The sequence below is a fragment of the Mauremys mutica genome, chromosome 3 (assembly GCF_020497125.1).
Source record: "Mauremys mutica isolate MM-2020 ecotype Southern chromosome 3, ASM2049712v1, whole genome shotgun sequence".
In the NCBI taxonomy this organism is placed as follows: Eukaryota; Metazoa; Chordata; order Testudines; family Geoemydidae; genus Mauremys; species Mauremys mutica.
In genome coordinates, this window is record NC_059074.1 from 80,787,241 (window position 1) to 80,805,504 (window position 18,264).

The window sequence follows — 18,264 nt, forward strand, 5'->3', positions numbered from 1 at the left end:
GCCATGAATTTAGGTACCCTACTGCTCCCTGGATTCAGTGGCAGATCCATTGGGGAGGGTAGGAGGTCCCCTTGGGAATGTATCCCCCTATGGCTCCAGGGTGGGCGGGGGGCCTAAACAGGGTCCTTTACCCAATGCCCCTTGGTACTTCTTGCTTGGTGCTGGGCCCCGCTTTTTTTACTTTTTCTTGGGCATCGGAGAAGGGGATTGGTGCCAGAGAGAGCCCAGTGCTGGTGGTGCACTACTCACCGAGGCCGAAGTACAGGCAGTAGAGTCCAGGCAGAATGGCTCCGAGCCTGGATAGAGAGCAGCCTCCATGAGGAGGGCTCTCAAATGGATGTTGTGTTCTTTTTGTGTCCTGAGATGAAAGTTCTTACAGATGGGATACTTTTCTTTTACATGAGTAAGACGCTCTGTATTGCAGGGGAACACCCTGCACTCCCATGTTCATCCTTATAATACGATTGCGTGGCATCCAATGCAAAGTTTATCATGTTGGGTGTCTTCAGAAGGTTCATGATGCACTGAGCATTGTTGTTATAGTATGTTATAGGTTGTAATTTCATGAATATAGTTATGAGGCTGAAAATGTATCCTCATGGCTTAAAATAAGCCCAGGCAAAACTCTCCAGGAACAGAGGGGCAGGTCACACCTCATCAGGGCATGTATGGGACAAACCCAGCCTCACAGGAACAAAGGATCTATTGGACTCTTGAGTGAGTCACCTCCCATTCCCTTGGCCAGTTTGGGACTGCGATGAGGTAATGCTCACCTGACCCTGAAGGGCGGGGCAGGAGGGGGGTAAAGCCAAGAGGGAAGAAAGAACATGATAAAAGCAAGAGATGTTTGCCATGCTCTTCCTCGCTCTTCCACCTCCATCTTCAGACATCACCACCAAGTGACTGAAGCACTGATCAAAGGGGAGAGCCTGGCTGAAGGGCAACCAGCCAGCCTGTGCTAAGAAGCATCTAAGTTGGTAAGCACACTGAAAGTGTTAAGATCAGCTTAGAATGCATTTTGCTTTTATTTCATTTGACCAAATCTGACTTGTTGTGCTTTGACTTATAATCACTTAAAATCTATCTTTTGTAGTTAATACATTTGTTTGTTTATTCTACCTGAAGTAGTGTGTTTGGTTTGAAGTGTGTCAGAGACTCCACTTGGGATAACAAGCCTGGTACATATCAATTTCTTTGTTAAATTGATGAACTCATATAAGCTTGCAGCTTAACTGGACACTGCAAGATGGAGGTTCCTAGGGTTGTGTCTGGGACCGGAGATATTCACTAGTGTCATTCGGTTGCACAATCCAATCAGTGGCTGGCCAAAAGTGCTCACTCACGTAGCTGAGAGCAGCTTACATGCTAGAGGCTGTGCGTGAACAGCCCAGGAGTGGGGCTTCTCACAGCAGAGCAGGGTAAGGCTGGCTCCCAGAGTCAAGGATTGGAGTGACCTAGCAGATCACCGATCCAGATAACACCAGGAGAATGTCATAATGAGATTCCCCCAAGGACTTCAGATAGCTGCCATGGGGGTCACTAACAGGCATAGGCCTGTTACAGTCAGCGCAGGGTTTAAAACCCGGAAACCGGGGCATGCCCTGCCTGGGGCAAAGTCCCTGGCAGGACCCTAACTTACTAACCTTTTTCATGTCTTTAAGTTTGTCTTGATTGCTGATAATGCTAGTACAGGGGTCAGCAACCTCTGGCACACAGCTCGCCAGGGTAAGCACCCTGGGGGAGTGGGCCACTTTGTTTACCTGCCACGTCGGCAGGTTTGGCCGATCATGGCTCCCACTGGCTGCGGCTCGCCGCTCCAGGCCAATGGGGGCTGCGGGAAGCCACAGCCAGCACATCCCTCATCCCGCACTGCTTCCTGCAGCCCCCATTGGCCTGGAGCGGCGAACTGCGGCCAGCAGGAGCAGCGATCAGCCGAACCTGCCAACATGGCAGGTAAACAAACTGACCCGGCCTGCCAGGGTGCTTAACCCTGGCGAGCCACGTGCCAGAGGTTGCCAACCCCTGTGCTAGTACCACACAACACTCATTGACATCACACAATGGTGATTTTATCAGATCTGTATCTTTATAACCGGTTTAAGTACTTATACAAGAGATGGCAATGGCTCCAAAAGGAGCTCTTATTGTCTACAAGGTAAATAAAGGTTTTTACAAAACTCAAACAGTGAATTTATATGATAAATTACCTCCACTCCAAAAGGAGCCAGCATGATTTACTGCATACATGATGTGAGATGTAAAATGTATTTAACATATATTTACATAAATATGTAACTATGGCTCACCTCAATGAGAATTTTTAATATGCAGAAAACAAAAACCACAAGACACACTGAAGTAACATAAAAATTGAATTTAAAACCACAAAAACAAGTGTTGTCCTTTGGCGTTGCAAGAGCTTCAGAACAGTGTAAAAACAGATGATATACCATAGGCACAGGCTGATTCAAGGACACTCTTAGGCTTAACTTCACTGCCGATACTAGGACGATGATCACAGTAAAATTCATAGAGTGAGTTTAAGCCAGATTCCAACTGTTATCCAATCTCATTATTTGTCATATTCTAGTCTCCACATTCTGTCATCTTAAATTGTTACATAGACTGTTGTATCTGCCATTATGCTCTTTGACAATGAATACAGTTTATTATTGTGTGACAAATACATTGATTTTATTTATTCATGTGCTCACACTATAGGTGGAGCTGGTAGTGCCACCTATTATTAAGGCTGCCCAACACTTCCCCTTATGAGAGAGACTTTTTTCAGCTACTTATAATTTTGCCAAACTATAACTCTTTGGGCTGAAATTTCCCATACTAGGAGTCTCCCTCAGGAGAACTACTTTGGAAAACTTTAGCCAAAACGGTGCAGCTGTTTCCAAGAACAAAACTAGGGAAAAATACATTATTTTGGCCATGTTTAAAAATTCTAGTGACTTTTTTTTTAAGATGCTTTAGAATCCCCATGCATTAGAGCAGAGACTTGCAATTTGGCAGAAGGATGGCCTTTGTGTCAAATCTATACATTTTGCCAAACTCTTGTGGGAAACAGAATGTGATAATGTAATGAAAAATTGCATCATAATGTATACACATAAAGGGGCCAATACAGGTTGCATGGGAAACTTAATTCTGGCCTTTCCTAACTTTTGAGTGCTTGACTTTGCAACTTTAATGTTCTTTTAAAATGGTTTTCTCTGTCTAAAATATAAGCACATACATTCATGCACACACAAAAAACTGTGTGTATTAATTTCATTTTGAAATTGCAATATTAATAACTATGGTGTTGGGTACAAATGATATTGGGTCAAATTTTCAAACATTCCCATTCACTTTCACTGGGACTTAGGCTCCTAAGTGGCTTAGAAAAATGGGACTTGGCTGATTTTGAAAATGGTACTCAATAAGCGAATAAAATTTCAGACTAGTCTGTTGCTTAAAACTGAATTTAACTTGAGAGAGAGCCAAAGTAAAAACACAACCATTCAAAACTCCTGGCCAATAACTAAAAATATAATCTATGCCTTTTTTTTTAAAGGAGAATAAATAAAACTTGGCATCTTTATCTAGAAGCCACTAACAGGTATATTGTGGTATAATTCTCTGGAAGTAAAGGGTGCTGATAGTTTTCAGAATCCCATCAAATTAAGCTTCTTGCTTTTGCCATGTCTACGGTGTCCCTGGATGTTCGAGACCATCTGTTCAAGGCAGTCACTGAACTTCAGGCTTAACAGCAGAGGGTAGTTCAAAGACATCATCTTCACCACTTTCTTCTATTGGTTTCATTTTTGCCGAAGTTCTCATATAGGGAGATGTGCGGCCTGACACAATTTCAAAGAGAAGAAAAAAGTTAAACTGAAGAATGCACCCCCGTGATACAGACTCATTGTGATAAGGACACAGCAAATCTGACGATTCTCCCAACTGTAAAGAATTTATATTTTCCCAGTTAAAGTCAATTAATTTGACATCTGTACTATAGCATCAGAAAATCGTGGATGACAGGTAAAGGGGATAGGAATCATCATAATATTTTAGGGCCAATTGCTACTGTCCATACTCAGAAAAAACTCCTTTTGTGTCAATGGGAGTTTTCTGCACTTCCTACTCAGGGACCTGTGTTGCCGATAGGTATTTTTCTTATTGCTGTTTTCATCCACAAATTGACCCGAGGAAATAGAAGGATGACTTAAGCACAGAAGGTATCTTTGAGTACTAGCCTCAGGACCCAAAGTCATGACAAAACTCTTAAGTTTACTCAGGCAGATCTCAGCTCCACACTGCCTCATAAGCAACAACACGCGATAAAACATACTGAGGGGTAAGATGTAACTCCCACTGCATCAACAACTGTAATGAAAAACAAGTATGTTATGTTATTAACAAATGTAGGGCTAAATAATATGCACCATGTAGCCAATGACTGAAATTGGTTCACTGCTCTAGCAGTAGGTGGTAGCCTTCAGGCAAAGCAGCAATGAATAAAACCCTCTAAAGCAGAGCACACTCAGTTGGAAGTTAATGGGCACATTGCTGGAGAATGGACTTCGAGATTTGAGTCTATACGAGTACATATTGTGGAGGGGATTTAGTTTCATCACTCTCCTTAACACTCATCTGACAGGTAAATCTCTGTCTTTCAATCTGAAAATTGTATTTAACTCCCTGTTGTCTCTCCATTCCCTAAGAGTTCAGCAGTCCTGCATTCATAACTGGTGCAGGCTTTGGACTGGCAGAGTTTATAAACAGCCTGCATACGATGACTGAAAACAGCATGAAAATCTTTCAAATGTTAAAATATTATTCTAGAAGAAAAACAGTAAAAGACAAACAGTCATGCCAGCCAGATGCTATTTCTATATATGCAGATTTCCCTTCAAGAATCTTTGCAGCCATAACATATGGTTAGTACACTGACATTCTTATTACACAAACTACTTAAACTTCAATCCATCATCTATGCAATAATTAATAATGTTTTATTTTTATTACCATGGCACCTAGGAGCCCTAGTCATGGACCAGGACCCCATGGTGCTTTGTGCTGTACAAAGACACAAGAGAAAGATGGTCTCTGTCCCGAGGAGCTTACAATTCAAGTATATGCTTTGCATTTCTGTGTTCAGATTTAAAAATTACACTCATGCAAACACTGGAAGGTATTAATTAGTGCTTTTAGAATACCACATGTAGTAACTGTATTATGCAGTACTTTATTTCTCCCCCCCCCAGTATTTACAAACTATTTAAATTACTCAGCTGGCTTTATACAGAGATTAGTCTGTATATTATTAAACACAGGGACTACAAAGGCCTTGTTTTCAGATACTTATTTTTGTGAGTAAAAATTGCAAGTGCAGGTTAGGCCACTTAGGATACATCTATACTGCAACGAAAACGCCACAGCAGTCAGTCTCCAAGCCCAGGTCCACTGATACGAACTGGCATGATGGGGCTAAAAATAGCAGTGTAGACATTACTGCTCAGGCTGCAGCGCAGGCTCGGAGATCCTCACTCCTCACTGGGCTTCAGAGCCTGGATACAGCCCAAGTGGGAACATCTACACTGCTATGTTGAGCCCTGTAGCGTGACCCTGAGTCAGTTGACCTGGGCTCTGAGACTTGCTGCCTTTTTTTCCCCGCCCCCCCAGTGTAGACATACCCTGAGATGTTTAAATCTGAGATTTGTGGGTGAAGTTATGGATTTAGATATCTAAATACCTAAATAACGGGCACAAATTACACCCATTACAATTGAGGCCTGAAAATTTAGGCCTAAAGTTTCAATTTCATTTTTAGATGTTACTAGTAGTTAATAACTTTGAGGGTGATATGAGCAAAGATGATTTTCCTTTGTTCAGAAGAGCCCATGTCTCTCTGTAGTAGTCAGAAGCACGGTGGCACAAGCCTGCTGAACAGAGTTGGCAGTCTGCTCTCATACTGTAAATTTCTTCTGCACCACAGAAGACGACTTTTGAAAATGCCAGGGGGTGCTTGACCCCCAGCTCTGTCCCAGGCCCCACCCCCACCCCACCCTTCCCCCAAGGTCCCACCCCTCCCTGCCTCTTCCCACGCAGTTCTGCCCCCTCCCCCGAGCGTGCCACATCCTCCTTGCTTCCTCCAAATGCTGAAGAGTCATGTAGGTCTGCCTCTATCCTTTGTTCGGAGGACATACAAAAGCCTGAATGAGCCTCAAACCTGGGCCACCAATACAGTAGTCTATTGCACTGTCTCCAGTTCCTAAGTTCAAATGCTTATTAAAAAAGGTATTTCTTGTGCAACACAATCCTGCTTTTAACCACAAGCTGGGTATAACCAGGGCCAGCTCCAGACCCCAGCGCGGCAAGCACGCGCGTGGGGCGGCCCTTTCCCGGGGGGGCGGCAGGCTGGGCCGGCGGACCTGCCGCAGTCATGCCTGCGGGAGGTCCACCGGAGCCCCGGGACGACCAGACCTGCCGCAGGCATGACTGCGGAGGGGGCGCTCATCCCGCGGCTCCAGTGGACCTCCTGCAGGCATGACTGCGGACGGTTTGCTGGTCCTGCGGCTCGGCTGGACCTCCCGCAGGCATGCCTGCGGCAGCTCAAGCGGAGCCGCCGGACCTGCGAACCGTCCGCAGCTGCGGGAGGTCCAGCTGAGCCGCGCGGCCAGCTGACCCTCCGCAGTCATGCCCGCGGGAGGTCCTCTGCTCCCGCGGCTCCGGGGCGCCTCCCGGTCATGACTGCTTGGGGCGGCCAAAAAGGTAGAACCGTCCCTGGGTATAACATTGAACATAATGAGTAACACCAATGAAAGCATTACTGAAAAGAAATCCTCATACTACCTTCCTCCTTAGCTTAGACCTTAGAGACTTTAGAGCAGGGGTAGGCAACCTATGGCACGGGTGCCGAAGGCGGCACACAAGCTGATTTTCAGTGGCACTCACACTGCCTGGGTCCTGACCAACAGACCGGGGGGCTCTGCATTTTAATTTAATTTTAAATGAAACTTTTTAAACATTTTAAAAGCCTTATTTACTTCATCTTCAACAATAGTTTAGTTATATATTATAGACTTATAGAAAGAGACCTTCTAAAAACGTTAAAATGTATTACTGGCATGCGAAACCTTAAATTAGAGTGAATAAATGGAAACTTGGCTCATCACTTCTGAAAGGTTGCCATCCCCTGCTTTAGTGGGTTCAAATACAAAATTTGTAGAGACCAGCAACACTCCTGAGTGAGCTAAACCAGATACTATTTTTTTTTAAAAAGAGACTCCGTCACCCTGCATATTAATTACTGCTAACCATTAGGCTTATTTTATAGCAATAACACTGAAACACCATCCAAGATAAAATTAGCTGAAATTATTTGTCTGCTCCAACTCATTTTTTGCATTTACTTACATTTTTTTAAAAATTACTTCACAGTTTCATTTACTAATAACTTGTGCACAGATGCATTGTGTATTTCAAGTACAAGTACAAACCTGGCATAAGCAAACTTCATTTTAATACCTTTTTGAGGATGTTGGGTTAATATGTGATGTTATCAACAGAAAACATCATGCTGCAAACGACCCACTCCATAAGTATTATAGAAATCTTGTTGGTTATTTCCTTAATATAAAAGCAGACAGTTAGTTTTTTGTTTTGTTATTTAAACTTAAAACAGTTTATTAGTACATGAGTAGATTGGTTCTATTAGCAAGAATGTTTTCCCTCTTTATGTGGATTTCTTTTTAGAAATGTATTAGAGAATTTATATTTTTGGAGCACAGCAGCAAAGTCATAACTTACAAAAAAAATTCCTTCAACTCATTCAAAAGATGAAGTTCTAGTTTTTACAACTAGAAAAACTACTTGCATCCGAAGAAGTGGGTATTCACCCACGAAAGCTCATGCTGCAAAACGTCTGTTAGTCTATAAGGTGCCACAGGATTCTTTGCTGCTTCTAGTTTTTACAAGTGTATTCCAGTAAATTCATGAAACTTAGGAGAGTAGGATTTTTCTACATTGTAGCAGCCAAAATAAATCAGATCTTTGTACCGGGAAGCTTTTGTCTACACAAGAACTGGTCATATAAGAGATTATAATTTATGCAGCGCCTTATCCAGATAAGTGCCCTTTTATTGTTTTCTCCTGTGGCAGAAGACACTTGCTTTTCACTTGTTGCCCTTCTCTAGATAATCTGTTGGGGGGTTTGCTGCTGCTGCTTGTTTTTACTAAAAAAATGTACATTGGTTTATGCTCTAGGCTTCAGCTGGAAGGGGAACTCAATATTGGTACATTTATGCCACAATTGGAGGCATACTGCACTGGCATACATCATTGGACTATTCTGAAAAGCAATTATTGAATATGCTGCACCTACGGGTGCGACAAGGCTATCTGAAACATAGACGTGGAAAGCTAACTGTCCACCTTTTTGTTCAGATTGCTTTTGGGACCTGAGGAAAAGAGAGCCATGGCTAAATCTTCTCTCTCAATACCTACATTCAGGCAATGCTAACTTGTGACAGTGGAACTGTGTCATAAAGACAGTGTTATATAGGGGTAACAGACTGCCCAGCTGTCTAGGCAAAGAATTTAATTCCATGGAAGCACTGCATTATCAATGAGACAGCTAATCCCCTTCTATCAGTTTTGGAAGCTCAGACACTTTGTTAACTAACACAAAGAAATCTTGTTGAGAGAAACAAAGAGATGGAATAGCAGGAATACAATAGAGAAGAGGACTTTACCAAGTATTATTAAGCTCAGGTTTATCATAAATGGGGATTAATATTATTTCTGAAAATTGCAAGCCTTTAGATTAGTTTCTCCCAATGTTGAAATACTGGAGTAAACACTCTGAAGCTGTTAGCTGGAAGTGAGGTTTTCTTCCAAACTGCCCATGACTGTCTCCCAATTGCACAAATATAATCAAGCAGTTTCCTACATAGGAAAGAGAGGAAATTGTATGTGGGAGAGCTCAGACAATGTCCCCCAAAACCAGGAGTTTCTGGAAAAAAGATCATAGGAAAATTAAGAAAATCAAAGCTGACCTGCCCCTAACCCCCCAAAATGACATCCTGTCAGTCACCCTCTAACAATCAGGGTGAAACACTCCTAGGGCTTGTGCTCCTATAACTGTGATGACAATATATATATATATATATAGCATTGGCAAAAAGTAGAAAGAAAAGGACTCTCCAAATCTGGAGGCTTGAATAAGAATCGTAAGGGAGACAGTGGAGAATGGATAATTAAGGTGGTGCCTTAGGGTTAAATAAAAATTATTAAGTCATCTATTTTTTTTTTACATATTAGCAAGAGATAAATTTAGTATTGGTGGACCACTGACAAGTTCTTATATATTAAGATCCTAACAGCTAAACAGTGAGATCATGAGAGCCACAATAGTTAATTCTGTATGACCCCGTTAAACTAAGAGCCTGTGCTGGCTGGGTTAGGCACATGTACTTTTTTTTTTTTTTTTTTTCAAAATCTGATTTCAGGTTAAAATTATTACTAAAGTTTATTTAAATTAAGTGGGAGACAAAAGGAAAGTATTGAAATGAACACATATAACCCAAGTACACATGATAAACTATTTTGGGTGAATGTAAATATTGCAGTATGAGAGGAGCCTATTTTTCTAAGCAAAATTTGTTTTCAACATACAGACTCTAACAAGTAATATAGTATGATCATGGAACCTGATGATTAAAAGAAATTGTTTTTAATAAAAAAAAATCTAGATCTAAAGTGTATATTTGGAAAAAAAAGCAAAGAAATTCCTGATCTGTGTGTGTGACAGAGGAAGTGACCGTCTAGTCTGGTGCCCACATAATGAGGGATTTGGGCTCTCCTGCGATAGTGAACGTGAAAGTAACCACACAGTTGTGGGCAGGTCAGCATAACATAGTAAGACTTTGTGTCTTTAAAACAGCTCCAATAAACTTCCTATAGTTCTACATGTAACACAGAGAAAAAAGCCAAACTAAATTGAGTTATTTAAAAGATTTCTATAAGGTATAAGATCCTGATGCAAAAACACAGAGCCTGATCCTGGCTTTCCCCATTCCACCTACTTTGTGCTGCTCTAGGAGTTCGGAGCGGATGGAAAGACAGTTTTCCATGTGGCACTTTGCAGGCATTGGTAGCTCTGTGTCACATCCCCCTCTAGCTGGCAATAAAGGGTATGGCGGGAAGAAAGAGCATGACCAGAGTGCTGCTGTGCTCTGGCAATTCCTGGAGAGCAGAATTGTCAGTAGTATTTAAGTGCCTTAGAATATGTCTACACTACAAAAAAAACCAAAACCCATTGGCAGTGAGATTCAGACCCTGGGTCAACTGACTCAGGCTCGCACTGCGAAGCAGTGTAAATGTTAATGCTCAAGCTGGAGCCTGGGATCCAAGACCCTCCCTTCCTGCTGGGCTTCAGAACCCTGGCTCCAGCCTTAGCCTGAATCTCTGCATTGCTATTTTTTGCGCCACAGCACAGTAGACCTGGGTTCCGAGGCTCACTGCCTTGGGTCTCTTTTTTCTGTGTAGACGAACCCTAGGAGACCTAATCATGGACCAGGGCCCCCTGGTGTTAAGTGCTAGACAAACAGAGAACAAAAAGATGGTGCCTGACAATGACTCTTCATAGGCATTACCAACCAGCACAACGTAGAACAGCCCTGAGGCTGCTCTAAATTGCACTATGAGCCAAACCAGCCCCAGCATCAAAGAGCTTGTAAAGGTAACATAAAACCACCATTGCCCACCCTGCACCAAGCTCTGTCCAGTGCAGCTTAGATGCAGCTAGAAGCTGTAGCCCCTGTGTACATGATTCATGTATTATTTATACTGAATATAATTACTGAAACTTTCAGTGTTGTTTACACATGTGATGTGCCTCCTTTTCTCAAATATTATATCTGTTTGATATTACAGATCTCAGACATTATACTATAGGTCATTATTTCTAGTATTAGTAACACTCCCTAATTTTTAAATGAAGTAGATTTGGTTGCCATCCAAAGCCACTATACAATGTCTCAACTTCTCTACAGCTTAATACAAAAGCTCCTTTTATTTACAGCAACACACAAATGGCCCAAATCTTGCTCCTATTGAAGTCAATAGAAGTTCTACAATTGTTCTTAATGGACCACAAGGCCGAGCCCAAGATTTGCTTTGAGGACTCACGAAGAGAGGAAGCGGTGGAAGACCCACGAAGAAACTGCTGCAAGCCATCTTCACTGTCACTGGAACTAGCCATGCTGTTTCTCATCTGCATCACTGAGAGCTGTGAGCAAAGGCTGGGCTGCTCCTCCATTTTTTTGGAAGTCTGAAATAAAAGGTTTTAATATATTACAGCTACATTTTAAAGTAAGAAACAAAAGCGAATCTTCCTCCATCGCAGACTCTTTGGGCTAAAGTATGGCTATGAAAGTCAGAGGTGAGCTGGGGCAATGGGTTTCAGAGGTGCAGTTCCTATGCCTTACGCGTTAGTGGCTATGGGCAGTCCATGCAAGTGAGACTGAGGAAAGCATAACAATTCTCAGGGGCGGCTCTATGTATTTTGCCGCCCCACGCATGGCAGGCAGGCAGCTTTTGGTGGCGCGCCTGAGAGGGGTCTGCCAGTCCCGCGCCTTCAGTGTACCCGCCAAATTGCCACCAAAACCAAAGGACCCGCAGACCTCCTGCAGGCGTGCTGCCGAAAGCCGCCTGCCTGCTGCCCTCACAGCGACCAGCAGGCCGCCCCCCGCAGCTTGCCGCCCCAGCCACGCGCTTGGTGCGCTGGTGCCTGGATCCACCCCTGACGATTCTCCAGTGAGAGAAGTGAGCTTGATTCATTGCTCCAGAGGCAAAATGGGGAGTGAGCTTGGAAGAGACACTTACTATACTTTTAAAAACCATGGAAATACGACGTTAAAGAGAAAAGTATGCTGCATTCATTCATATTGCTCACATCGCTGTGAATAACACACCCTAACACTCCATTAAGATTTCAGTTCCATCTCCAACAGATAACAAAAAAGCAGCCAATACCCCAACTTTATCCAACTTGTACTCCAACACCAAACCTTAACAGCCACTTCATACACTCTTGTGGCTAGATAAGCACATTGGACTGTCACGTGCTGCAAATATTTGGAAAGAGAATCCATTCTGCCCCACAGTGCCACTATGAGAACCATGAGAAAGTCAAGAGAGACAAACTTTGTCTATTACCTTAGCCTGCATGCATACTGCATTTTCAGTCTTAATGTGTATTCGTGTTGTTTGTGGTCACTAGTGATATGAAGGAAGGGAGGCTAAAGTAGTCTCTGGGTTTCTCATTATTATCAGGATGGCACTACAGGGCAGAATTATTATGTAAACAACCATGACCCTAGATGTGCATTTGAATACTTGCAAATATTCTGGGGGTTTTCTGTAAGGCAGAACTGTTAGTTGGAATTTCCTGGCTGACATTTGCATTGGAGGCTACTGAAGTCTTCCCACTCCTCCCCTCTCCCATCACCTTTTGGCAGATATTAATGATACATTCATTCAACCTTAACTCCAGGCTAATGAACTGCTGCGCCTGGGAATATATTCGCCAGGTGTTACAATCTAGCTTTGGGGTTTATTGAATACAGATGAAGTGTATGATCCCAGGACCTTCACTTGCTTTGAGTACTCTTCTCGAGAAGGCTTTGGACTATAAAGTTTATATGAAATAATCACGCTCTAGCCTCTTTTAAATACTACTCTATGTCACAATTATATGCCAAGTGCATATGAGAGGTGGTAATCAGTGACAAAGATGTAATGGGGTGGCACTCTGTTCTATTGTACTTTAATATTTATGATTTAGTAACTTTCTCATAAAAAGGATAATGAATCACCATTTTCTGCACAAATAACAAAGGCACCTTTGAGAGAGAATAGGAATTTATAAATGTGCATTTGGCAGTGAATCCCATCCAGGTTGGCACACATACCTAAGGCTGTGTGTCATATGGTAATGAAGACAAACTACTTGACTAATCATTTTGTTTTACAGCCATCAGAATGGTTTGCCGTCAAGGGGTTCAACTTTGAAGAATAAATTTTTTTTTAAATTCCCCAAAACCATACATATGACTTTAAATTTTTGCTAATGTAATACATATTGTATCAGTTGTACTAAAATATAGTAGTCGCAGCAGTTACAATAATCTTAAATTCATATTGGTATTTCACTATCAAAAGAGACAATGAACAAAATTATACATACATTTAGGTTTTAAAAAATTCCCCTTTCTTTGGCAACAAATAAAACCTAATTCACATTATCAATATGATTCTAATCTTCTGAAGTGACCTGGAAAACAACTATTAAATAAGCATCCATTGTATTAAATTGAAGGCTGTAAGATATAACCTCCAAAATGGGTATTAGCCAAAACACATTTACACTAATCTTTTCTCTTCATTCTAAATGCATTTGCTTGTTTACCATTTTCAATGTATTGGGGGGAAGGTGCAGAACTTAAAAAAGTCACTCTAGAGAATTATCTAGCCCTGCCTACGGTACTGGGAGTCCAGTCAACACTCCCTTCCCATCAGTCACAAGGAGCATTTCAACAACAGACACTGCAGTGTGGGAACAGTGATGAGAATGGTCCCAACACCGTGGGAAGCAGGAAGCCTAGGGAAGGATGGAGAGCTCATTACTCCAACGTACCCTACAAGTAGTACTGGATTATATGCATTTGTAGTATTATTAAGGTGATGCAGAAAAGAGCAGAAAGGATGGGAGGAGGAAGTAAAATGAGAAGGAAGGGCAGAGAGAATGGGAAAGATGGTGGCCAAGATGAAAGAAAGAGGAGAGGAGGCAAATGAAAAGGGTTGGGGGGGGGAGACAGGAGAATCAAGATTGGAAAAATCCATATTACAAGATTTTCCAAAGTGCCCAGTAGTTTTGGGTACTCAGTTTTATGTATATCTGATATCTTGTGAGGTCTGTTTTTAAGGAGGCAAGTGCTCTGCAATTTTTGAAAATAGAGTCCTGTTGGAAGTGTCTCAAATGGGACACCCGAAAACTAGAGGCATCCAAAAATCACAGGTCAATTTTGAAAATTGTGTCCAAAGTTACAAACAGGAGGCAGAGGTTCTCATTGCTTGAATCGGCTCTGCATGGGACAGAAGTACCAGAAGTAATAAGAACACGCTAATGCAAATGAACTAAGCTAGAAAAAAAAACAAAGAATGGCAATATGAGACAAAGAGCAAGAGGAGATTTCTTTTAGCATTTAAATGCTTTTAGATTGTGTCTAGGTTTAAGATTTGAGGGGATGGCCTCAACCTCAGACGAAGTGAAGCTCAAACCTTTCAGTAAATCCAACTTTCCCCTCTGATTTCTCCTGTAATTTGCAAATCCCATAGAATGCAATTCCAGTTATAGCTTCCTACCAGATGTTTGTAGCTGGACCGCATTAGGGCCTAAGCAGCCAGACTACAATAACCATCTCTCTTGGATGTCTGTTTAAAATATCCCAGTAGGGAGAATAAGAGCCACTTGACTTCAAATCCCAGCTACACAACTTGGAGCAAATGGACAAGTATTCCATGTAACATTTTATTTTTTATTTAAGAATGGTTGATGCTAAGACTTTGATCCTACAAGTCCTTGCACGATGTACAACAGGAAGCACACACCTGTTTCAAGTGAGGGCTGCAGTATGCACAGTACCCTACTCCGAACAGAAGTCAGCCTCAAATTCCTGCTTCCATGCTCAGAAGAGTGCACAAAAGAAAATGTGTTTGCCTGAGGGAACTTAGCATGCTAAGGAGGCGCTTAGCTATGTGTTCTCTCCTTAGGCCACACTCCAGATAGGCAAAAACCACTTGCTGGCTGCGCAGCACCATCCTCATTATTGCAATACAGAGTTCCCCTGTGTGCTCCCTGTCCCGTTCCTCACTTTTTTTTTAACCCTGCTCTGATATGCCCAAAACACCAAACTGTCCTTACAGGATCAGGCCTGTGTCTTATATTCTAGCTGACTTTTAGAAGCCGAAAGAGTTTGTATTCATGCATTTAGTGGCCAGGTATAATGTAGCAGGGGACAGTATAGGCACTGCTACATTGGTAAAAAAAAATACTATAATGTTGTTTCTCGAACGACTCTTGCAGATCTGTCTGGAGGCAGAGAAGAAACTCAGTAGAATTACTGATGCTGAATTCCAGGGATGCTTTTGGAGTGAAATTTGTTGTATAGTATGAGTGCCAATTAATTCATTTTGGACTATTTTCCACTAAGTTCACAACTTTATTATAGCAGCTATAATATGACCTAGTTAGGAGATTTTTGATGAACAACCTGATAAGAAAGAATTTAGGGTTGATAAATCAGAGTGGATTAAAATCATGAAGCCAGAGCTAAAGTGACTAATTGAGGTTGCTGCTAAACCTACAAGTAATTGGGAGTTATATAAGCGGTGCAGAAGAAGTCCACTATTACTAGAGTAAATGTTTATCAAAACTCTGAAGCCACTACATAAACAATAAGAACCATAAGCACAACATAGCTCCTCTATCCAAACAATGCAAAGCCATGTAGCCATGTAAGGAGATATAATGAAAGTAACACAAGGTTATGTATATATTTGTCCTCACATAATACCTGAATCTACAGTATAAACTAACATCCATGAAGACCTGTCTCCAAAAAGTCTAACAGTTGAAGTCAGAGATGGTAAAGTCCCCCTAGTCACTTAGTCCAGCCTCCTCCCAATTAAAAGATATACACAACCTTTTTTCATATAGCTAGGGCCCTACCAAATTCATAGTCCATTTCAGTTAATTTCATGGTCATAAGATTTAAAAAAAACCCAAAACATAAATTTCATGATTTCGGCTATTTAAATTTCACTGTGTTGTAATTGTAGGGGTCCTGACCCAAAAAGGAGTTGTGGGGCAGGGGGCACAAGTTTATTGCAGGAGGGGTTGCGGTGCTGCTACCCTTACTTCTTGGCTGCTGCTGGCAGCGGCGCTGCCTTCAGAGCTCGGCAGCTGGAGAGTGGTGGCTGCTGGCCAGGAGATCAGCTCTGTAGACAGAGCCGCCACCAGCAGCAGCTCAGAAGTAAGGGTGGCATGGTATGGTATTGTCACCCTTACTTCCACGCTGCTGCTGGCAGGACACTGTCTTCAGAGCTGGGTGCCCGGCTAACAGCCGCTGCTTTCCAGCTGCCCAGATTTGAAGGCAGCGCAGAAGTAAGGATGGCAATACTGCAACCCTCCTAAAATAACTTTGTGACCCTTCTGCAACTCCCTTTTGGGTCAGGACCCCCATTTCAGAAACTCTGGTCTCCCCCATGAAATCTGTATAGTATAGGGTAAAAACACACAAAAGACCAGATTTCACGGTGGGAGACCAGATTTCATCGTCTGTGATGCGTTTTTCATGGCCGTGAATTTGGTAGGGCCCTACGTATAGCAAAATACTATACATTGTATTTCTGCAGTATCTTTCTATCAGTGGTGACTATTGGTTTCTTTAGAATAAATAAATGAAAAATCTAAAGAAATAACTAATCTGAATTGTGTTTATTATGGAAAAAACAAGATTCAACCCGATATACGGTTAAAGACAAAGAACAGTGTATTTATATAGCTGTCACAGTGCACTAGGTACTTTAAAGACAAGGGTCCTGCCCTGAAGAGTTTATAGTGTAAATAGAAAAATAATGTACAAATGGAATACAAAGGGTGCAACAAAAAGCCATGTGATCCATCAGAGGAGTGTCTGTTACAGCTCCATTTTGTTTCTTAAAGCTGTCCCCTTACTCCCTTTTGTTCTTGTTCTCCTCTGTGGCCGCCCCTCCCTGGCTGTTAAGTTGTTTACCAGGGCCTCTGCCCTTCTCAAAGGGAGGGCCCCTTAAGTTGTTTAACAAGAGCCATTGCCCTTCTCAAAAGGATGGCCACTTGTGCTAAGTGGGACCACTGCCCTGTTCAAAGGGTTAGTCCTGTTATCACCTTGTTAAAACCTGGGCTTGGTGTAGGGTAGGCACTGTCCAGAGCTGCAAGACCTATTGTGTTTTAAGATCCTGGGCATGAGTCATAGACCTCATGTGCTTTTGAGTCACCTATTGCACAGGACTTGCCCAGACATGCCTGTGGCTGCCTGCAGTCTCCTCCCTGCCTTCTCTCCTCCCTGTAAAAGGGGGAGCCAATCAGAGTTACTGGCGGGAAGCTGCCCAGGTTTGCCTTTATAAACAGACATTTTCTGAACAGACTTCTGAAAGGTTCCTGCATTGCTGCCTGGTCTAATCAGCCAGGGGGTTCTGGGGGTCCTTTCTCCGCTCTCGTTTTATTTTTGAGCGTACACCCGTTTTTTGAACCCCCCCCCACGAAGAACGAATTGCTGCCTGAGAGATCTCCTGATTATCTAGACTGTACCAAGCCTTCTGATGTTCTTGCTGCTTCTGCCTCTGCTGCTGCCTTGGGGGCTGGTAAGAATCCCTCTGTGAAACTTTCTGTACTTTTATTTTATTATTTTAGCTGCTGGCTCTGTCTCCCCAGCACACAGACTCAAGCTAAACCTTGGTCTGTGTTTTAAAACCTCTCTCTTAAACTCCATGGCACTCTGCCACTAAAAGTAAGTTGGTGCTGCTGCTAAGCTCTGCTCCTGTGGGCTTTGCCTTGGACTCACTGTTTTCAGCTGTATCCACTGCTGCAGCCACCTCCCTTGGCTTCCTTGGGGGCTGCCTTGGGAGCTGTATTCTGGGCACATACCACTCTGCCCTCTGTAACTTCCCCATAGCATAAGGTGCACCACAGGTTTTGTTTCTTTAGTTTAATAAGTCATAGTTTGTTAAGATTATAAAGCTTGTAAGTCTCACCTGCCTTGCTATAGTTCATTGTTTTGTTGCTCCATATAGCTGCTTGTTGTAGTTTGCTTAGAATTGTGATATTTGTTGTTTTGCCTAGTCATTGGTTAAGATAGATTTAAAAAGTCATTGCCTGATTGTATTCTGTACCTGTTTTGTTACTTTGTAGAAGCTGCTTGTCATTTTATATAAGTTTGATTAAGTTAGAAGATAGATAAGGTTTTTGCTGCTTTTTCCCCCACGTCTGCATCACCCTCTGAAGTTCCCAAACCCCTTGCTGCTTCCCTCCCCCGCCAACACTGCTCCGTTGTCCTTACCTCACAGGGCTTCAGAGTCTCTCGCTGCTTGCAGCTGCATCTCTCATCAGTTGCCACTATCATTCCCGCCCCCCTTCCTGTTTCTTGACCCAGCCTTTAGGTACACTCT

At 42.5% G+C, this 18,264-nt stretch overlaps 1 protein-coding gene across 1 annotated transcript in view; it reads right to left on the reverse strand.

The window, feature by feature from the left end:
- Positions 1-2,220: 2,220 nt before the first annotated feature.
- Positions 2,221-18,264, reverse strand: part of LOC123366133 (blood vessel epicardial substance-like) — a 133,732-nt gene continuing 117,688 nt past the window's right edge. The window contains 3 exon segments of the mRNA XM_045009268.1: positions 2,221-3,848; positions 7,522-7,623; positions 11,185-11,326. Coding sequence (XP_044865203.1) covers positions 7,556-7,623; positions 11,185-11,326 — 210 coding nt within the window. The 3' untranslated portion in view covers positions 2,221-3,848; positions 7,522-7,555.